Source organism: Mobula birostris, chromosome 2, assembly GCF_030028105.1.
Source record: "Mobula birostris isolate sMobBir1 chromosome 2, sMobBir1.hap1, whole genome shotgun sequence".
Classification (NCBI taxonomy): domain Eukaryota; kingdom Metazoa; phylum Chordata; class Chondrichthyes; order Myliobatiformes; family Myliobatidae; genus Mobula; species Mobula birostris.
In genome coordinates, this window is record NC_092371.1 from 52,272,843 (window position 1) to 52,296,265 (window position 23,423).

General features: G+C 39.0%; 1 protein-coding gene across 2 annotated transcripts in view; it reads right to left on the reverse strand.

Moving 5' to 3' along the window:
* The window catches only part of LOC140186512 (DEP domain-containing mTOR-interacting protein-like), a 110,132-nt gene that overhangs the window by 48,998 nt on the left and 37,711 nt on the right, over positions 1-23,423 (reverse strand). For both annotated transcript variants that reach the window (XM_072240904.1, XM_072240896.1), the window contains 4 exons: positions 13,258-13,381; positions 11,347-11,525; positions 8,865-9,047; positions 944-1,084 (listed from right to left, as the gene is read on the reverse strand). In XM_072240904.1, coding sequence (XP_072097005.1) covers positions 944-1,084; positions 8,865-9,047; positions 11,347-11,525; positions 13,258-13,381 — 627 coding nt within the window. The remainder of the gene's footprint in view (positions 1-943; positions 1,085-8,864; positions 9,048-11,346; positions 11,526-13,257; positions 13,382-23,423) is intronic.

The following is a 23,423-nucleotide window of genomic DNA, read 5'->3' on the forward strand; positions in this document are numbered from 1 at the left end:
TGCCCATGTAGCTCTCCTTTCATAACAGTGTCGCCGACCTGCGATAAACCTCATCGCTGTGATGGACCCCTGCCATTGATCAGGCTATTGAAATTTCAAATTGCAACACCTAGAGTCCTTGCAGAGGGGAAGAGGGTGCTGGATTTTTACCACCCTCTGTGTGAAGGTGAATTCAGACTTTGCTAACAGATCTTGCAAATACACTGATTAATCTTCTGTATTCAAGAAAATGTTGAGAAATGGTAAGCATGAAAACTTCAAACCTTTTCATCAATATCCTTTCCATTATTCCTGTCTTAAACACCCAATATCATTTTCATGATTCTACAATGCAATGTTCTGTAGGGCCTACGTGCTCAAGTCTTTTATGCCTGATAAAATTAAAATATGCATTTACAGCCAATTACTTCCCATCCAACTGAACAGAAACAAATATATGAGAGTTGTATAACTTCTCAGTATATATGCTCAGCTTGAGTTGTTGGAGAAGGAATATTAAGTGCTAATAACTAGTAAATAGGAATGTGGATTGTGCTAATGCAGTAACAGAAAACGACAGAAAAAGCCTTAAGGTAGAGAGACACAGCAGTGACAACACCCAAGTTTCAGGAATTTCATTAATTATTTTATAGAGGACACACATTGTTGAAATAGAAAATTGAACTTTCAGTTTAACTAATTTAGACTTGTAGATAATCACTTTATTCTGTAATCAAGACCTAGTTTGTTACTTGATATCTTTAGTAGCTTCCATTCTGTTGTCAAAATCTAGGTAGATCAGCTTTGACTGATTATGTGCACCAGTCTTATTAAATCGCCCATAATCTGAAATACCAATCTGTGTAGTCTTTCCATTTGCTCTAATTTGTATCTGGTCTACTAAAACAATACATTTCTGAATTCAATTTATAGAGATTGCTTGCTTTAATTGTACTGCTCCAACCTGATTTGGGGTTACATTCCACTGAAGACACACAGCCAAGACTTGGAGTTGTGTTGTAAAAGGCTGTAGTTCCTGTGACGGCAGAGGTAATGCTGCTCCGACGCACTGCTGATACCACCTTTATTTCTTTATTGGTTTGTACTGGCAATTGAAACAGGAAGCAAGTTAGGCATTCATCACATTGGCTACACATCATCACAGAATTAAATGCATAGCAATAACATTAACTAATAGGCTAGAAGACTAGGTCAGGAAGACAGTTTGGTCATTAGGACAGGATATGTTTTTGAACGGGAAAAAAAACACATATTCTTATCCCTTAACACGAGGAAATCTCCAGATGCTGGAATTTCAAGCAACACACATAAAAAATGCTGGTGAACGCAGCAGACCAGGCAGCATCTATAGGAAGAGGTACGGTCGACGTTTCGGGCCGAGACCCTTCATCAGGACTAACTGAAAGAAGAGATAGTAAGAGATTTGAAAGTAGGAGGGGGAAGGGAGAGACCTGAAATGATAGGAGAAGACAGGAGGGGGAGGGATGGAACTAAGAGCTGGAAAGTTGATTGGCAAAAGAGATATGAGAGGATCATGGGATGGGAGGCCAAGGGAGAAAGAAAGGGGAAGGGGGGAAGCCCAGAGGATGGGCAAGGAGTATAGTGAGAGGGACAGAGGGAGAAAAAGGAAGGGAGGGAAGGAAGGGAGGGAGGAAGGAAGGGAGGAAGGAAGGAAGGGAAGGAGGGGGGAAGGGAAGGAGGGGGGAAGGGGGGAAGAGGGGAAGGGAAGGAGGGGGGAAGGGAAGGAGGGGGGAAGGGGGGAAGGGGGGAAGGGGGGAAGGGGGAAGGGGGGAAGGGGGGAAGGGGGGAAGGGGGGAAGGGGGGAAGGGGGGAAGGGGGGAAGGGGGGAAGGAGGGAAGGAGGGAAGGAGGGAAGGAGGGAAGGAGGGAAGGAAGGAAGGGAGTACAAAGGAGAGGTGGGGCATTAACAGAAGTTAGAGAAGTCAATGTTCTTGCCATCAGGTTGTAGGCTACCCAGACAGAATACAAGGTGTTGTTCCTCCAACCTGAGTGTGGCTTCATCTTGACAGTAGAGGAGGCCGTGGATAGACATATCAGAATGGGAATGGGACATGGAATTAAAATGTATGGCAATAGACAATAGATAATAGACAATAGGTGCAGGAGTAGGCCCTTCGAGCCAGCACCGCCATTCACTGTGTGGCCACTGGGAGATCCTGCTTCCTCTGGCTCCCTGCCTGCCTAAATCCCTTATTTATATATTTACTATAATTATTTCTCTCTCTCTCTCTCTCTCTCTCTCTCTCTCTCTCCTTTTTCTCCCTCTGTCCCTCTCACTATACTCCTTGCCCATTCTCTGGGCTTCACCCCGCCCCCTTTCTTTCTCCCTAGGCCTCCTGTCCCATGATCCTCTCATATCCCTTTTGCCAATCAACTGTCTAGCTCTTGGCTCCATCCCTCCCTCCCCTGCCTTCTCCTATCATTTCAGATCTGCCCCTCCCACTTTCAAAATCTCTTACTGTCTCTTCTGTCAGTTAGTCCTGATGAAGGGTCTCGGCCCGAAACGTTGACTGTACCTCTTCCTATAGATGCTGCCTGGCCTGCTGCGTTCACCAGCGTTTTTTATATGTGTTGCTTCTTATCTCTTAGTAGCTCATTCCCATAAATCTCAGGAATTCTAAACCTCGCTGGTGCATTACAAAGTTATAGAGTTAAACAGAACACAAACAGACCCATCAGCCCAACTTCTCCTTGCCAAACACGTTGCATGTATTTGGCTCACGTCCCTGTAAACACTTCCTGTCTACGAACCTATTCAAATGTTCTTTAAACATTGTAACTATCTTTAAGGATGAGATCAAATTAGCCTTCATTATGTAAATAAACACAAAGTTTGCAGTGTAGAGAAAACCATTGACCTTTTTAAAAGAACTTTGTTTAATATCCACATATTTTCATATTTCACTTTTTTTGAGACTGATTCATTGTGTCCTTTTTTTAATTACCATTATAGATTGCACTTACACCAATATGTCTTTCACTCTGTTTCATCTTCCATCTACCTGTTCTACACAAAAAAAATCACAAAACTTTGCAAGAGAAACTGAATTCCAGTTCTCAGGCTTGAATCCATCTTGTGTCATCTTACTTTGAGCAAGAATGAGCGAGGGGTGGCACAGTAGTGTAGCAGTTAGTGTAACACTTTTACAGTGCTAGCGACCCCGGTTTAATCCCACCGCTGTCTGTCAACAGTTTAGGTATTTTTGACTGGGCAGTCCTGAGAGGTTTTCCTGTCGATCATGTTATTTTTTTTTCTCTCTCATCAAATCCATAATTTGCTCTTCTGTGCAGGTGTGGTTTGTGCCGGCGCACTAACTTATTTTATTAAACCTTAAATTATAGCCTCATTATGGATATTAATAAAATTAATATAATTTCTTGGAACCTGAATGGCTTGAACCAACCTATCAAGCGTAGAAAGATCTTTAAGAAATTAAAAGCATTTCAAGCTGATATTAGCAACACACATAAAAGTTGCTGGTGAACGCAGCAGGCCAGGCAGCATCTCTAGGAAGAGGTACAGTCGACGTTTTGGGCCGAGACCCTTCGTCAGGACTAACTGAAAGAAGAGCTAGTAAGAGATTTGAAAGTGGGGGAGGGATCCAAAATGATGGGAGAAGACAGGAGGGAGAGGGATGGAGCCAAGAGCTGGACAGGTGATTGGCAAAAGGGATATGAGATGATTATGTCAAGCTGATGTTATTTTTGCACAGGAGACCCATATCCGTACAGAGGATGAAAACCACTTTTTTTAAATTTTGGAGGGGCTCTCAGTTTCACTCTTCATCAATAACAAAAATTAGAGGGGTATCTATTTTTATTAATTTTAAAACCCCTTTTGTACATCTTAATACTGTCACTGATTCAATTGGAAGATATTTAATTATTACTGGTCTATCCTGTGGTCAAAAGATAGCTTGGGTGTGTGTGCATGCACCTAATGTAGATAGACCTGAATTTTTTAAGAAGTTATTTTCTGCGTTGCTGAATTTAAATGAATATAAGTTGATCATGGGTGGTGACTTTAACTGTTGTCTCAATCCTTCGATTGATAGATCATCAACCAATCCGTGGCTTCCTAACAAGGCTGCGACCTGTATTAATTTTTTTTTACTAGAATATGGCCTGGTCGACATTTGGAGATTTCTTCACCCTAAAGATAAGGATTTTTCTTTTTTTCCCCCATGTACATGATAAATATTCAAGAAGTGATTATTTTTTGTTGGATGTGTGATTGGTGCCTTTTGTTGCTGACTGTGCACATGACGCTATTGCGTTGTCGGATCATGCTCGGAGAAAACTAATACTAAAGTTCCCTGACAACATATGGAATGCATCTCAGTGGAGATTAAATGCTACATTGCTGCATGATTCAGCATTTTTAAGTTTTACTGAAGAGCAAATTTCTCTATTTTTTGAATTAAATACAACTGAGGGTATATCAAATTTGGTTATTTGGGATACAATGAAATCTTTTCTTAGGGGGCAGGTAATCTCATATTCAGTAGCTTTAAGAAGGAAATCTAAAGCAGAATGTTTTGTGATTACTAACAAGATTAAAGAAATAGATAAAGTTTACTCAGTAACACCCAGTGAAGATCTATATAAGGGTAGAACTTCAAACTCAGTATGTTCTACTTCTGACTTTTCCCATTGAGCAGCAACTTCTGAAATCTAAAATTCAATTTTATATACACGGGGATAAATCAAGTAAATGGTTGGCTGGTCAACTTAAAGCATCTACGGCGTAGAAGACAGATTTTGAAAATATGAAGAACTGATAGAACTGAAACGGCAGAATGTCAGGAAATTCATAAGGTATTTCTGGATTTTTACTCTAACCTTTATAAATCTTATTTTCCAGGCAATACTACTTTTATGAATAGATTCTTGCAAAGATTGAATCTACCCAAAATTTCTATCCAAGATATGAATACATTAGATGTGCCTATTAAACGAGAGGAAATAGTAAGGGCTATATCCTCTTTTCAATCAGGTAAAGCTCCGGGACTGGATGGATATACAGTAGAATTTTTTAATATCTTTACTGAAATACTTACACATCATTTATGCCAGATTTTCACTGATTCTATACCCTCTGGGACCCTTCCAAAAACTTTCTATGAAGCATTAATTTTATTAATTCCCAAAAAAGAAAAAGATTTATCTGAATGTGCCTCTTACGGACCAATTTCCTTATTAAATGTGGATTCTAAAATTCTTTCTAAGATTCTGGCTAACAGGCTTGAGAATATTCTACCTAAGGTTATTTCTAAAGATCAGACTGGATTTATTAAGAACAGATATTCATATTTTAATGTTCAGAGATTATTGAATATTATTCATTCCTCTCCATTTAAAGAATCCGAATATGTTGTCTCTCTTGATGCAGAGAAGGCCTTTGATAGGGTTCAGTGGTCCTATTTATTTGAAGTTTTGGAAAGATTTAATTTTGGTCCAGGTTTCATTTCCTGGATTAAGCTGATCTATCTAGCTCCTATGGCGGCAGTTATAGCTAACAATCAAAAATCTCCTTATTTTAGGCTATACAGAGGTACCCGGCAGGGTTGTCCTCTTAGTTCGCGCTGTTATTCAATCTGGCTTTAGAACCTCTTGCTATTGCCCTTCGGGACTCCAACAATGTTCAAGGTATTAAGAGAGGAGATAAAGTGCACAAGGTTTTGTTATATGCAGAAGACTTGTTACTTTATATTTCAGATCCTAATAAATCTATTCCTTCTATGTTACCTATATTTTCTGAATTTAGTAGTTTTTTTGGATATAAATTAATTTTGCACAAAAGTGAGTTATTTCCTATTAATAACTATTGGGATCAATACGATCAAATTTCTTATAGTATTGCTAAAAATAACTTTACTTATCTTGGTATTAAAATTTTAAGGACCTTATAAATATAACTTTCTTCCATTAATTGAATACATGCAACAAATACTTTCTAAATGGTCTCCTATGTTATTACCTTTAGTTGGTAGAATTACTGCTAGTAAAATGATACCCAAGTTCTTATATGTATGTCAAGCATCCCTTCCTTTGTTCCTAAATGGTTTTTTGACAGAATAGACTCTAAAATTTTATCTTATATTTGGAATAATAAAAATCCTAGATTGCGTAAACCTCTATTGCAGAAATTAAAAAAGCATGGTGGTATGGCTTTGCCAAATTTTAGAATGTATTACTGGGCAATTAATATTCAATATATTTTGTTTTGGATTCATTATGCAGACATACATGATTGTCCTTTATGGGTAGATTTGGAGAAAAACTCGGTGAAGGGGTATTCTTTGGCCTCTTTACTGGGAGCTTCTCTTCCTTTTTTGCTTTCCAAGATTGGTAGTCAAGACCTCAATCCCATTATTAAACATACATTAAGAAATTGGTTTCAGTTTCGTAGATTTTTTGAGTTTAATAACTTTGTTCTTTCTAGTAAAATCCATCTTAATTATTTTTTAAACCATCAATTTCCAATCAGACCTTTTTAATTTGGAAAACTAAAGGAATAATAACTTTTTTGGATTTGTTTATGGAGGATAGTTTTATGTCTTTCACTCAGCTAGTGGACAAATATGATTTATCTACTGCACACTTTTTTAGATATTTACAAATTAGGAATTTTTTACCTCGTTTACTTCCAAATTTTCCCTCTGCTTATCCACCCAATATGATAGATACTCTTTTTCAGGTTAAACCATTTCAAAAAGGACTGATAGCTATAATTTATAAATGGTTATTTAATTTGCAAAAGGTATCTAACGATAAAATTAAAGGTGCGTGGGAATTGGAATTTCGAGAGTCACTTTCAGATAATCAATGGGATAAAATTTTTCATTTGGTAAATAGGTCATCTATTTGTGCCCGTCATTCCTTGATACAGTTCAAGGTAGCACACCCGGCACATATGTCAAGGGATAAATTAGCCCGTAATTTTCCTAATATTAATCCTACTTGTGACAGATGTAATATTGAGGTGGCTACTTTAACTCATAAGTTTTGGTCTTGTATCAAGATAGCTAACTTTTGGAAAGATGTCTTTAAAACTTATCAAAAGTTTTGAATTTGGGCCTACAACCGAATTTATTTACAGCAATTTTTGGGATCATTCCACCAGAAGCAGGATATGTTCCTATTTCTACTCAACGGATGATAGCATTTACAACTTTATTGGCTAGGAGAGCCATTTTGCTTAAGTGGAAGGACTCTAATCCACCTACTCTTTTCTATTGGCTTTCCTCCATTATGTCCTGTCTAAGTTTCGAGAAAATAAGAAAGTCAGACATTTGATATTTCCTTTAAATTTGAAGAAACCTGGCAACCTTTTATTCAATATTTTCATATGGTTTGATCTATTGTTCTCCTAGTTACTCTCTCAAAACTTTGGATTTGATCAGAAAGATTTTCTTTGTTCTTTCTTTACTCTCAATATGGGCTGCCCAGTCCCACTTTCTTTTTTTTTTCTTTTTTATTATTTTTTATTTTTGTTTATAGAGAATAGTGATTTTTTCCTTTATATAAAATTATAAGAGTTTCTTTTTCTTTTTTCTCTTTTTATGAAATGATAAGAGGAGTATTTTATATTATATACTATTAGATTGATACTATGTATGATCTTGATATTGCTTATTTTACCTTTTATATGTATTGTTATCAATATAGATATCTGAGATAACCTCCTTGTGTTCATATATACATACTTTTTAAAAAAATTAATAAAAAGATTGAGAAAGAAAGGAAGACTGTTGGGTCATTAGGACAAGATATGTTTTTGAATGGGAAAAAAAACACATTCTTATCCCTTACTAGCTCATTCCCATAAATCTCAGGAATTTTAAACCTCACTGGTGCATTACAAAGTTATAGAGTTATACAGAACACAAACAGACCCATCAGCCCAACTTCTCCATGCCAAACACGTTGCCTGCATTTGGCTCACGTCCCTAAAACACTTCCTGTCTATGAACCTGTTCAAGTGCTCTTTAAACATTGTAATTATCTTTGAGGATGAGATCAAATTAGACTTCATTATGTAAATAAACACAAAGTTTGCAGTGTAAAGAAAACCACTGATCTTTTCAAAAGAACTCTGTTTAATATGCACATATTTTCATACTTCATTTTTTTTGTGACTGATCCATTGTGTTCTTTTTTTTAATTACTACCATAGATTACACTTACACCAATATGTCTTTCACTCTGTTTCATGTTCCATCTACCTGTTCTGCACAAAAAAAAAATCACAAAACCTTGCAAGAGAAACTGAATTCCAATTCTCAGGCTTGAATCCATCTTGTGTCATCTTACTTTGAGCAAGAATGAGCACAGTAGTGTAGCAGTTAGTGTAACACTTTTACAGTGCCAGCGACCCGGGTTTAATTCCACCGCTGTTTGTCAACAGTTTGTATATTCTCCGCGTCTGTGTGTGTTTTCTCCGGGTGCTCCAGTTTCTCCACAAGTTCTAAAGAGGTACTGGTTTGTAGGTTAATTGGTTACACGGGTGGAACTGGGCAGCACATGTTCGTTGGGCTGGAAGGGTCTGTGACTGTGATATATTTCTAAATAAATAAAATTTTATTTAAACATAGAACTTCTAGGAATAGAACTCAATAAAAAAAAAAGAGTACTTCTAGCAATGAAGGACAGATATGGTAAATTGACTGGTTAATTTGACAATTAAATGTTACAAGTTTGTTCACAAGCTACTTAAATTTAAACATTTTTGAGTTCATTGATCCAAAACCATGCTGAGCATTTGAAATAAACAAAATATATAATAGATGTCCAATTGATATACATTTCATACATGCATGCATTATTTTAAAATACTTCCACCTGAGAGAAAACTTGAGCCGTCCTGTTCCGGGTTCAGCTTTCGCAGGCAGAAAGGACTGTCATGGGATTCTTGTGCCATCCGCGAGCTTTCATTTAAGAGCTCAGTCAGTCGCCGTCTTCGACGAAAGTTTATGCGGAACTGGTAGAGCAAGTTACTGTCAAAAAAGTGGTGGCGATTCGAGACTGCAGAACAACAAATCACTTTCTTAATAAAGCCAAACTTGTTATTTTGGACTCCTTCAATTCCTTAGTAATATTACTATATAACAACTGCTGGTGCCAAGGCATGTACTTCTCTTTCTCCCTGGTGGATAGATTACAATTTATCCAGAGCATTACCATAAGACCATGAAGATATAGGAGCAGAACAATGATCATCTTAATGGTTTGGTCTAGAGCAGGGGTTCCCCAGCCTTTTTTAATGCCATGGACTAATAGCATTAAGCAAGGGATCCATGAACCCCAGGTCTAGAGCATTAAACTCTCCTTACATAAAGTCAGCAATTTGGCTGAGAGACATTGTTACACTTTACACTTGACGTTTTGGCACAAAACTGAAAATGCCACACTTACTCAGTAAATTTGTGGATGAAACCAAAATTGGGGATGAGATGGACAGTAAGACAGGCTATCATGGCTTGCAGAAGGATCTGCAAAAGCTGGAAAAATGGGCTGAAAAATGGCAGATAGAATTTAATACAGACAAGCCCGAGGTTTTGTATTTTGATCAGACCAATCAGGGTAGGTCTTACACAACGAACGGTAGGGTATTGAGGAGTGTGGTAGAGCAAAGGGATCTGGGAATACAGATCCATAATTCATTGAAAGTGGCGTTACAGACAGATAGGGTCATAAAGAAAGCTTTTGGCATGTTGGCCTTCATAAATCAATATATTGAGTACAGGAGATGGGATGTTATATGTTGAAGTTGTATAAGATATTGGTGAGGCCTAATTTGGAGTATTGTGTGCAGGAAAAATGTAAACAAAAGTTGAAAGCGTACAGGCAAAATTCTTAAGGATGTTGTCAGGTCTGGAGGACCTGAGTTATAAGGAAAGATTGAACAGGTTAAGTCTGTATTCTTTAGAACATAGACTAAGAGAAGATTTGATAGAGGTATACAAAATTATGAGGGGTACAGATAGGGTAAATGCAACAGGCTTTTTCCACTGAGGTTGGATGGAACTATAAGCAAAGGTCATGGGTCATGGGTTAAGCGTGAAAGGCAAGAAGTTTAAGAGGAACATGAGGGGTAACTTCTTCACTCAGAGAGTCTTGAGAGTGTGGAATTAGCTGCCAGCAGAAGTGGTGCATGCAAGCTTGATTTGAACGTTTAAGAGAAGTTTGGATAGACATTAATAGTAGGGATATGGTCCTGGTGCAGGTTGATGGGAGTAGGCATTTTAAATGGTTTCGGAACGGGTTAGATGGTTTCTGTGCTGTATGACTCTAGTGATGTATTCTGCACCAACTGTGTCTGGTTTCTTGATTCCCTCTGAATATTGGGATGATAAGTGATGTACAAGTAGTACTCTTCTTCTATAGAGTCAGGAGAATGACAGCTATTTGTGTAAAAATTTATTGGTTCTTTTGGATGGACTTCAACACCATTGCATCAGAGTTCTGGAAAGTTAACAGTACATCTCACATTGAATTTATCAACTACTTATCAAATACTTAAGTATGCCTGGCCCTCTGCCTATGTGTAATAAATGTTCAAGCTTGTCAATTTGGTGCCTTGCATTGAACAACATTCTGAATTCTGGTTTGGACAGATTTATTTTAGGAGGAGGAAGCATTAAGGTATGGGAGCTCCAAAGAATGAAATAATAAAATAGCTGAGAGCAGTGCCTGTAATGGTGACTGAACAGGGAAAGGAACCAAAATGATTGAATTTAGGAGAAAATAAATGAGGTAAATACAAAGTATGAAGGGACAGTTAAATGGAATAAAATAAAAGAGGTCATGGCTTAAGGGTGAACGGTGAAATGGTTAAAGGAACATGAAGGAGAATATCTTCACTCAGAGTGTGGTGAGTGTGTGGAATGTGCTACCAGCAGAAATGTTGGATGTGGGGTCAATTTCACCATTTAAGAGAAATTAGGATAATGGATAAGTACATGGATGGGGGGGGGGCATGGTATGGAAGCAGGACAACGGGAAAGCAGAATAATAGTTCGGCATGGACCAGATGGGCCTGTTTCTATGTTGTGGTGTTCCTTGACTATGATTCTAAAATCAGATTTTAAAAATACAGATGGTTAACAGATTGGAGTTCTGAGATCAAGTGTCAGTTAATGAAGAATAATGGATGTATAGCATTTTCTAAAGTTCAAGATATGACTTGCAGGGTATGCAAATAAAAAATATGTAAATACGTGAAGTAACTAGAAACTTAAATATAAAGGCAGCATATGTAAATAGATAATTTCATGTTTAAAAGCTAGATATATACAGTCAACATCTATTAGAGCTTCCTCACCATGTTGAATGATTCCATGTTCAAGTTCTCGCCGGCAAAGCTCCACTGCTTCTTTCCTTGAAGAAGCTTCCCCTTCTTTTATCAGCCAGTCAATGATTTCGCAGCCAGAAACACTACGTTGGTACTTTATTCCATTTTCCTCTTGCAATTTCATAATTGTATTCTCAGAATTAATAAGCCTGTCAATGGCAGATTAACTGTGTAGAGATGTACATGTCCCAAAATAATCAGATATCTAAAAGGAACGTTTGTTCCAAAACAGAAGATATTATATATCTCAAACTAAAATTTTAAATAGGCACTTCTTAGATTAGAATCTTTGCTCTTTTGGCTTGTTTTCAACAATATCTTGAAGAACTGAGCCCAAGTTGAGCAACTTCTAAAATATATATCAAAATCTGCTCATTAGTCTAAGACATTTCTGCTGTTTCTGTGTTGTATAAACATTGAATGAAGAGCCAGATCTTCCAGGCAGCAGCAAGCTGTCCAAGCTTGCTACTGGCTTCCAAATAAAATTAGCACTTACCTGGAGCAATTCAAGCTAGTGCAGGTTTGGCGGGTAGATTTCACCGTGGAACTGCTGGTGAACTACAGATATTTGCTCTTCACTGTACTTTACTCCAGCATTAAAGCAAAGCAGGAATGACAGCAGTGATCAGATAAAATCAGGACTTGCCAATTCCTCCACAGAAGTCCCAAATTTCTACACAATTGTGGAGGCAAAATGAAGCAGTTCCACGTGGAATCACTATTGCCTTCAGAGAAATTTAGACCCCAAACTAAAAATTGCATTTTTCTGGTTTGCTGCTCAACTGGTATGATGACTTCCTTGCTGCTGGGAATCAGAAATTTTGAGAACAATGGGAGAGAAGGGGCCAAGACCACTAAAACTCTTTGTAGCAGCCTTCAAGGTCAAGTCAGCACTGGGACTTCATTGCCCAGGGCAAAATACAGATCTTTGTATCTTTGTACAGAATAACAAACTGTTCTGTAAATGTGACACGGGATCATAGACAAAGAGGTTTTTTTCCAGAATTCTCACAAAAATCAGTACCTCCAACAATATTGAAGTATGTTTTGAAGCAATCTTGTAATTAATAGATTAATGTTAAACCAAGACACCCATTAACAGGACATTTTCCCTTAGTCTTTTTAATGATTACTCTAAACCCATGTTAATCTGCCTTTTAACTTTGCAGTTACTATTTTGTTTTCCAGTGCACTTTAACATTTCCTATTCCAAGCATTTGAAATATTGTATTTATTCTTAAAATCATTATCTAATCTACCCCGAACATGCAGAGAGAAAAATGCTTTGTTAAGTTTATGTCTTTCATGACCTTGGGTCACTCCAAAGCACTTTAAAATGCGTGAAGAATTTTAAGCATTCCATTCGAAGCACAGCACCTGAGAAAGCAGATAGGTTCACAATTTAATGTCTCATCTCATGGACACCATCTGTGATAATGATTCTAGCCCTCAGATCCTTTGAATTCACAAGTTTCCAACTGAAAGTTGAGTGCACTATCAACATAGATGAAATTGAAGAGATTATTTTAGTGTAAAATACAGGGGAATCTAAGAGTAAAATGTTAATGAAGGGTAAAGGGTCAGAGGAGATGTCAGGGGTAAGTTTTTTTTTTAACGCAGAGAATGGTGAGTGCGTGGAATGGGTGGCCAGCAACTGTGGTGGAGGCGGATACGATAGGGTATTTTAAGAGACTTTTGGATAGGTACATGGAGCTTAGAAAAATAGAGGGCTATGGGTAACCCTAGTAATTTCTAAGTTAGAGACATGTTCAGCACAACTTTGTGGGCCAAAGGGCCTGTATTGTGCTGTAGGTTTTCTATGTTTCTATGTCATCAAATAGAAAATGGAATCAATAATTAAAAACTTTATTAGGAACTCACTTTTCATACAAGCTCTGACCTCTCATGAACACCTTCACCTCCTTACTTAAGGGAAATGTTCCATCATCTTTACGGAATCTGTAGAGAAGTTTTGCATCCTTGAACTCTGAATATCCATCACAAACTGAAAGAAAACACATCTTATCATGCTAGTTTCGCTGCAGAACAATGCCATTTTCTTTCAATTAATATCCTTCCAATATGCTATGGTTAATACTTACATTATTGTAATGTATGGAATGACATGCATTATTAGACTTTTCTTGCCCCCTTACACTAACTCAGAATATCAAAGATGGTTATTGATGCATACTATTTGAAAGTGAAGTGGTGTAGTGTTGGAAGATCGGAGAGAAGGATGAGGGAAGAAACCAAAAATGCAGTTCTTAAGCAGCTAGATGATTAAAATGCTCGCAAGTATCAGCTTTCATTATTAGTGTCGAATGAATTCTCAGCAGTCTTTTTAACTTCAACAAAAGTTTCTCCAGATCAAAATGTGTTTTCGGTAGTATGTTTACCAGATTTATTTTAATATGTTCCATAAGAAAGTAGAAATATCTTCATGCAGGTTCAGCTGTGGGAAAGGAGCTAGTCTCAAAGGTTGTTTGCTTTATAAAAGAACTAGCTTTTGTTAATAAAAACAGAGCTTTTAAACCAATTTCCAAATGGAAAGATTCTTTTCAATTCAATGTTTGTCTACAGATCTTTCAACATTTAGTGATTGTATTACAGGAATTCATATTCATGTTTCATAGTCATAGAGAAGTATAGCATAGAAGCAGGCCGTTTGACCCTTCTAGTCTGTGCTGAGCCATTTAAACTGCCTACTCCCATCAATCTGCATATCCCTCCATACCTCTACTTCCCTTAAACAATGAAATCAAGCTTGCATGCACCACTTGCACTGGCAGCTCGTTCCACGCTCTCATGACCCTCTGATTAAAGAAGTTTCCCCTCATGTTCCCCTTAAACTTTCACCTTTCACCCTTAACCCATGACCTCTAGTTGTTGTCCCACCCAACTTCAGTGTAAAAAGCTTACCTGCATTTACCCTATCTATACCCCTCATCTGTACCCATCAAACCTCCTCTCAATTTTCTACACTCCAAGGAATAAAGCTGTAACCTATTCAATTTTTCATTAAAACTCAAGCCCTCCAGACCCGGCAACATCCTTGTAAATTTTCTATGTACCCTTTCAACCTTACTTACATCTTTCCTGCAGTTAGGGGATCAAAGCCGCGCACAATACTCCAAATTATGCCTCATCAATGTCTTATACAACTTCAACATAACATCCCATCTCCTGTACTCAATACTTTGATTTATGAAGGCCAATGTTCCAAAAGATTTCTCTACACCCTGACAACGTGTGACACCACTTTCAATTAAATATAGACCTGTATTCCTAGATCCCTTTATTCCACCACACTCCTCAGTGTCCTGCCATTCACTGTGTAAGACCCACTCTGGTTGGTCCTACCAACATGCAACACTTCACATTTGTCTGCATTAAATTCCACCTGCTATTTTTCTGCCCATTTTTCCAACTGGTCCAGGTCCCATTGCACTACATCCCCAATATTGGTGTCATCCACAAACTTGCTGATCCAGTTAGCCACATTATCACCCAGGTTGTTAATATAAATGACAAATAACAATGGACCCAGCACCAGTCCATGAAGCATTCCACTAGACACAGGCCTCCAGTTAGAGAGGCAACAATCTACCACCACTCTCTGGCTTCTCCCCCAAAGTCAATATTTAATCCTATTTACTACCTCACCTTGACTGTCAAGTGACTGAACCTTCTTGACCAACCTCCCGTGCTGGACTTTGTCAAGCACTTTGCTAAAGTCCACGTAGACAACATCCACAGCCTTGCCTTCATCAATTTTCATGATAACTTCCTCAAAAAGCTCTAATAGATTGGTTAGACATGATCTACCACACATGAAGCCATGCCGACTATCCTTAATTAGTCCATATCTATCCAAATATTCGTACATTTTGTCCCTTAGAATACCTTCTAATAACTTTCTACTATTGATGTCAGGCTTACTGGCCTATAATTTGCTGTTTTTTTTTAAAAGAGCAATTCTTAAATAGTGGCATAACATTAGCTATCCTCCAATCCTCTGGCACCTCACCTGTCATTAAGGATAATTTAAACATCTCTGCTAGGGTCCCGGCATTTTGCTCCTGCCTCATGCAGGGTCCGAGGGAACAACTCATCAAGTGCTGGGGATTTATCTCCTCATATTTGCCTCAAGACAGCAAATACCTCCTCCTCTGTAATCTGTATAGAATCCATGAAGTTGATGCCATTTTGCCTTACTTTTTTTTTATATAGACTCTGTGTCCACCTCCTGAGTAAATACAGATGCAAAAAATATAATTTAAGGTCTCCCTCATCTCATTCAGCTTTTGGATTACCATTGTGATCTTCCAGAGGACGAATTTTGTCCTTTGTAATCCTTTTGCTCTTAACATATCTGTAGAATCCCCTCAGATTCTCCTTCACTTTGTCTGCTACAGCAACCTCATGCCTTCTTTTAGTCCTCCCGACTTCCTCCTTAAGTATTCTCTTGCATTTCTTTTACTTCATAAGCACCTCATTTGTTCCTACCTGCTATGAACCTCCTTTTTCTTCTTAACCAGGGTCTCAATATGTCTTGAAAACCAAGGTTCCCTACACCTGTTATCTTTCCCTTTTATTCTGACAGGCATATACAAACTTTGTACACTTCAAATTTCATTCTCGAAGGCCTCCCACTTACCAAGTAATCCTTTGCTAAAAAAAAACAGCCTGTCACAATCCACATTTGCTCAATCGTTCCTGATACCATCAAAATTAGCCTTTCTCCAATTTAGAACCTCAACCCGTGGACCAGACCTATCTTTTTGCATAATCACTTTGAAACTAATCGCATTATAAGATGATAAGACTGTAAGACATAGGAACAGAATATGGCCATTTAGCCCATTGAATCTGCTCTGCCATTCCAGCAGGCTGATTCCAGACCCCACCTAACCCGATACATCTGCCTTCTTGCCAAATCCTTTGAGGCCCTGACCAATCAGGAAGTGATCAACTCCCACCTTAAATATTCACACGAACTTGGCCCCCACCGCAGTCTGTGGCAGAGCATTCCACAGACTTACTACTCTCTGGCTAAAAATATTCCTCCTTACCTCTGTTTCCAAAGGGTCACCCCTCAATTTTGAGGCTGTGGCCTCTAGCTCTGGATAATCCCACCATAGCAAACATCCTCTCCACATCCACCCCATCTAGTCCTTTCAACATTCAGTAGGTTTCAATGAGATCCCCCTCACATTCTTCTAAATTCCAGTGAGTACAGGCCCAAAACTGCCAAATGCTCCTCATATGTTAACCCCTTCATTCCTGGAATCATCCTCTTGAATCTTCTCTGGACTTCCTCCAATGACAACACATCCTTTCTGAGATATGCGGCCTAAAACTGTTGACAATACTCCGAGTGTGGCTTGACTAGTGTCTTATAAAGGATTCGCACTATCTTCTTCCTTACATATGCTATTCCCATCGAAATACATGCCAACACTGCATTTGCCTTCTTTACTGCAGACTCTGCACCTCTGATGTTTGAACCTTCTCCCCATTTAGGTATAGTCACTAGATGATATTTGTGATCACTAGATGCAAAATGTTCACTTACACAAACTTTTGTCACCAGCCCTGTCTCATTCCCTAATAGCAGATCAAGTATCGCACACTTTCCGTTTGGGATCTCCGACTGGCTGCTGCTCAAAGCTCCCAACTGCCGTGAGTCACTGCCTTTCCTACTTAATCGCAAAACCTGACTGAACTACATCTTCTCAGGTTTCCGATCTCTAATAGGTCGCTGCTCAAAGCTCTGGTTTGTTAATTTGAAAATGTTCAAAGAACAGATATTACTAAATCATGTTTAAGGCAATCAGTAATCTACTTTGGGTGACATCATTGTTCCTACAGCAATTTCTATAAATTTCTGGAATTCAAACAGGAGAGTTTGGTTTACTGGATAAATGTGCTATCATGTGGGGTAGAGAAATATACATGCTCAGGTAGGTTCCATGCGTCTAAGATTTTCTTGGGCCCAAGAATGGTGGGAAACCTGATACAATTGATCTAAGCTTTGATGAGGAAAAAGATAAATCAGTACTTGATATAATTTTGTAACAGTAACATTGTTGATTAGTGAATTTAAAGCACATCTTTCTCCTTATTGTAGGTTTATTACAATTAAAAGTTTACAGTTATGAAAGGATACCCAGTCAAATTAAGGATGATCTAAAGGTATTGCCAAACAGCAAGTCATAGTGCTTGATATTCCCTTAAAATAAACTAGAAGTGAATTTCACAACCTAACTCTCCCTGTTGAAAGTTTCACAAAAATGGAACATATCGCAAGGAACCATTTCTCAACTTGCACAACTGGCCATCTGTTAATTTTAATAGATAGAAAAATATGTAAAACTCATTATTTGCCCTTCACTTCCCAGTTCTCAATGTAGACTTTTATTCTGCAGTTCTTTGGAAAAACCTAATTGTAAAAATCTACTCCTCAATGTCCTTATATTCCTCGTCAGTGATGGAGAGTAATCCTCATTACATATGTCATGTGTCCCATTAAACTTCATATAAGATGGCACTGTAATTATCAATTGAGTGTATTTCTGAGTACTTCTGAAATCACATGGTGAATTATATCTTTCGCTTACTGATATTTTCCACCATTACAAAGTTCAATTGTTCATGCATAATAATAAAATGTCACTATAAGAATCTTGATTCTGTATTTCTCACACTCACAATAAACAGACAGATACCAAACAGGAATTTAATTTCTAACTGCATTTTACCATCGTAAAAGCACCAAGCGAATCCACTAATCAGTCCATGTAGTATTGATAAATCTGATCAAATAATTTCAGTGCAAGATCTTAATACAGCTTCCATAGTGTCAAAAACTCACTAAATTGTAAATGAAAGATGCAGATTTGTTATGAGAAAATGTAGAATTTTACTATAGTTTCTCCAACATAAACTCACAGACATTGAAACTTTACCCTGTGGGATTTTATAGTTGAGGCAGCTAAATAACTCTCAGGCATGAGAGTCAATGCATTCCACCCAGCAGTAGTTACTCCACAATTTCCTGTATTTATGAAGTGTGAAGTACAGGGAGAGGGATAAATCCTAGAGATTGGAGAGACGATTGCTGGACATTGGGTGGGACGGAGACGAGGAGTAGGACAAAGGAAAACTGGAGGGATAGTGAACTGGAATGGGGAGCAAGTTACTAGAAGATATAGGTGACAGGATCATGATATACAGCATTAAGTGCAAGAAAAAGCATAAGACCATAAGATATAGGAGCAGAAATAGGCTATTTGGCCCATCAGGTCTGCTCTACCATTTCATCATGCTGATCCATTTCCCCTCTCAGCCCCAATCTCCTGCCTTCTCCCTGTAAATCTTTATGGTCTAACTAATCAAGAACTTATCAACCTCTGCCTTAAATATATCCAACAACTTGGCCTCAACAGCCAGTAGTGGCAACGAATTCCACAGATTCACCACTCTGGCTCAAGATATTCCTTCTCATCTCTGTTCTAAATGGACATCCCTCTCTTCAGAGGCTGTATCCTCTGCTCTTAGACTACCCCACCATAACAAACATCCTCTCCACACCCACTACATTGATGCCTTTCAAAATTCAATAGGTTTCAATGAGATCCACCCTCATTCCTCTGAATTCCATTGAGTACGGGCCAAGCCATCAAACATTCCTCATCTGAAAAGCCTTTCAATCCCAGAATCATTTACGTGAATCTCATTTGAACCCTCTCCAATGTCAGCACACCCTTTCTTACATAAGTGGTCCGGAACTGCTCACACTACTCCAAGTGAGGCCTCACCAGTGCTTTATAAAGCCTCAACATTGCATCTTTGCTTTTATAATCTCGTCCTCTTGAAATGAATTCTAACATTGCATTTATCTTCCTCATCACTGACTCAACTTGTAAATTAAGCCCTAGGAAATCATGCACGAGGACTCCCAAGTTCTTTGCACCCTAGATTTTTGTACTTTCTCTCCATTTACAAAATAGTCTGCAATTTTATTTCTTCTACCAAAGTGCATAACCATATATCTCCTGATACTGTACTTCTTTGTCAATTCTCCTAACCTGTCCTAGTCCTTCTGGGGCCTCTCTGCTTCCTCAACACTACCTGCAACTCCATCGATCTTCATATTGTCTGCAAAGCTGGCCATAAAGCCATCAATTCCATCATCCAAATAATTGAAATATAATGCAAAAAGAAGTGATCCCAACACAGACTCCTGTTGAACACCTCTAGTTATTAGCAGCTAACCAGCAAAAGCTCTCTTTATTCCCAGTCTTTGTCTCCTGCCAATCAGCCAATGCTTAATCCAAGCTGCTATCTTTCCTGTAATGCCATGGGCTTATTAAGCAGACTCATGTCAATGGCCTTCTGAAAATCCAAGTACACACCATCTACCCATTATCCTTCATTTATCCTGCTTCTTATTTCTTCAAAGGATTCCAGCAGATTTGTCAGGCAAGATTTCTCCTTAAGGTAACTATGCTGACTTCGGCCGATTTGATTATGTGCCTTCTAGTAGCCTGAAACAACATCCTTAACGATCGACTCCAACATCTTCTCACCACTGAGGTCAGGGTAACTGGCCTATAATTTCCTTTCTTTTGCCACTCTCTATTCTTGAGAAGTAGAGTAACATTTGCAATTTTCCATTCCTCCAGAACGATGACAGAATATATTCATTTTTGAAAGATCATTAACTAATGCCTCTACAATCCCTTCACCAACCTCTTTCAGACCCCTAGGGTGTACACCATCTGGTCCATGTGATTTCTCTACCATCAGACCTTTCAGTTTTCCAAGCACCTTCCCCCTAGTAAAGGCAACTTTACATCCTACTGCTAACTGACACTCTTGAACGAACGGTATACTACTAATGTCTTCCACAGTGAAGACTAATACAAAGTACTAGTCCACCATTCCCTTGTCCTCAATTAGTCCCACTGCAGCTTCATTTTCCAGCAGTCTGACATCTACTCTCACTTCTTTTTCAGTTTATATATCCAAATAAACTTTTGGTGTCCTCTTTAATATCATTGGTTAGCTTACCTTCATATTGCATCTTTTCCTTCTTTGACTTATTTTGTTCCCTTATGTTGGTTTTTAGGCTTCCCAGTCCTTTAACTTCCCACTAATTTTTGTTCTGCTATTTGCCCTCTCTTTGGCTTTGATATTGGCTTTGACTGTCCTTGTCAGCCACAGTTATGTCATCCTGCCTTTAGAATACTACTACTTCTTTGGGATGTATCTACCTTGTGCCTTCTGAATTGCTCCTAGAATCTCCAGCAATTGCTGCTCTGCCATCATCACTGCTGGTATCTCCTTCCAATCAATTTTGGCCGGCTCCTCTCTCATGCCTCTGTAATTCACTTCAGTCCACTGCAATATAGATACATCTGACTTTAGTTTCTCCTTCTCAAATTGCAAGGTGAATTCTAACTTATTATGGTCACTTTCCCCCAAGTGTTCCTTTTCCTTAATCAATTTTTAATCAATTTTGGTTCATTGCACAACACCCAATCCAAAATAGCCTTTCCTGATTGGGCTCAACCATGAGCTGCTCTAAGAAGCCATCTTCTAGGCTTTCTACAAATTCCCCTTCTTGGGAATCAGCATCAATTTGATTTTCCCAATCTATCTGCATATTAAAATTCCCTATTGCTATCGTAACATTGCCCTTTTGGCATGCATTTTCTATCTCCCATTGTCATTTGTAGCCCATATCTTTGCTACTATTAAGAGGTCTGTATACAGTATAACTCCCAGCAGGGTCTTTTTACCCTTGCAGTTTCTCAGCTCTACCCACAATGATTCTGCACCTTCCTATCCTACATCACCTCTTTCTATCCCAGAATCATTTTTTAAAACCAACAGAGCCACCCCACCCTCTCTGCTTACCTGTCTGTCGTTTCAATACAATGGGTATCCTTGGACATTAACCTCCCAGCTATCACCTTCTTTCAACCATTATTCAGTAATGACTAAAACATCATACGTGCCAATCTGCAGCTGTGCTACAAGTTCATCTACCTTACTCCATATACTGTGGGTATTCGAAAATAACACCTTCTGTCCTGTACTCATCAACCTTTTCAATTTTGTCCCCCTTTTACACTGCAATTCATCCTGTTGACTGCAATTTTGCCCCATCATCGGCCTCTCCTTGCTAGCAGTCTCACTACACACTGCCTCTGTTTGTAAACCAACTACCTCATCCTCAGCACTATCACTCCAGTTCCCATCTCCCTGCTAAGTTAGTTAAACCCTCCAGCTCCAGCAAACCTGCCCACAAGGATATTGGTCCCCCTCGAGTTCAGATGTAACACATCCTATTTGTACAGGTCGTACCTTCCATAGAAGAGGTCCCACTAATCCAGAAATCTGAACCCCTGCCCCCTGCACCAGTTCCTCAGCCACACATTCACCTGCCACTTCATTCTAGTACAACCCTTACTGATGTGCAGCACAGGCAGCGATCCACAGATTACTACCATGGAGGTCCTGCTTTTCAGCTTTCTACCCAGTTCCCTAAGATCTCTCTTCAGGAACCTCCTCATCTCTCCTACCTATGTCATTGGTTCCAATATGTACCAAGACCTCCGGCTGCTCACCCTCCCCTTTAGAATGCAGCGGACCTGATCTGAAACATCCCTGACCCTGGCATCTGGGAGGTAATATATCCTCCAGGTCTCTCTGTCATGTCCACAGAATCTCGTCTCTATTCCCCTAATTGTGGAATCCTCTATCAGTGGCAGTCCTCTTCACCTCTCCTCTTCTAAGCCACGGTGCCAGACACAGAGCCAGAGACTTGATCACTGCAGTTCCCTCAGATAGGTTGACCCCTTCAACAGTATCCAAAATTATTGAGGGGAACAGCCACAGGGTTACACTATACTAGTTGTCTATTTTCCCTTCTTCTCCAAACAGTCACCCAAGTTACTTGCCTTCTGCAACCTAGGGTTGACTACCACCCAGTAGCTCCAAGCTATTTCTTCCTCAGTCTCCCATACGAGCCGAAAGTCTGGTTCCTTAATGAAGACCAGTTAGTCTGATCTCAGTGGTTGGCAAGATGTTGGAGTCGATTGTTAACGATGTAGTTTTGGGGTAGTTGGATGCATGTGATAAAATAGGTTAAAGACAGACTTCGGGGAAAATCTTGCCTAAAAAATCTGTTAGAATTCTTTGAAAAAATAACAAGGAGAAAAAAAAAGCTGAACTGTTGGATGTTGTGTACTTGGATTTTCAGAAGGCCTTTGACAAGGTGCCACTCATGAGGCTGCTTAGTAAGTTAAGAACCCGTGGCAGGAGACAAAAAGTGGCAATAAAGGGAGCTTTTTCTGGTTGGCTGCAGTGACTAGTGGTGTTCCACAGGGGTCTGTGTTGGGACTGATTCTTTTTATTTTATATGTTAATGATTTGGATGAAGGAATTGATGGTTTAGTGACCAAATTTGTGGACGATATGAAGATAGGTAACTGGCTGGTGGCGTAGTGACATCAGCGCCGGACTCTGGAGCGAAGTTTCCCGAGTTCGAATCCAGTCAGGTCGCTCCCAGGCACGCTTTCCATCCATGCCGGGTTGAGTGTCGAGTTCAACTGCGCTCTGAGAAGGATGTGGGGGACTACTCACAGAATCTTTCCTCCAAGACATCCACTTGAAAAGTGGTCGCTGAGGCTCTGGCAGAGTATGGCACACACAAAACAAAATGAAGATAGGTGGAGGGGCAGATAGTGTTCAGGAAGCAGAGAAGCTGCAGAAGGACTTAAACAGATTAGGAAAATGGGCAAAGAAGTGGCAGATGGACTATAGTGCTGGGAAGTGTATGGTCATGCACTTTGTTAGAAGAAATAGTAGAGTGGCCTATTTTCTAACGGAATGAAAATTCAAAAATCTGATGTGCAAAGGGACTAGCCTTTAGGGAATCCTGCACGAGGATTCCCTAAAGGTTAATTTGCAGATTGAGTTAGTAGTGAGGAAAGCAAATGCAATGTTAGCATTCATTTCAAGAGGACTAGAAT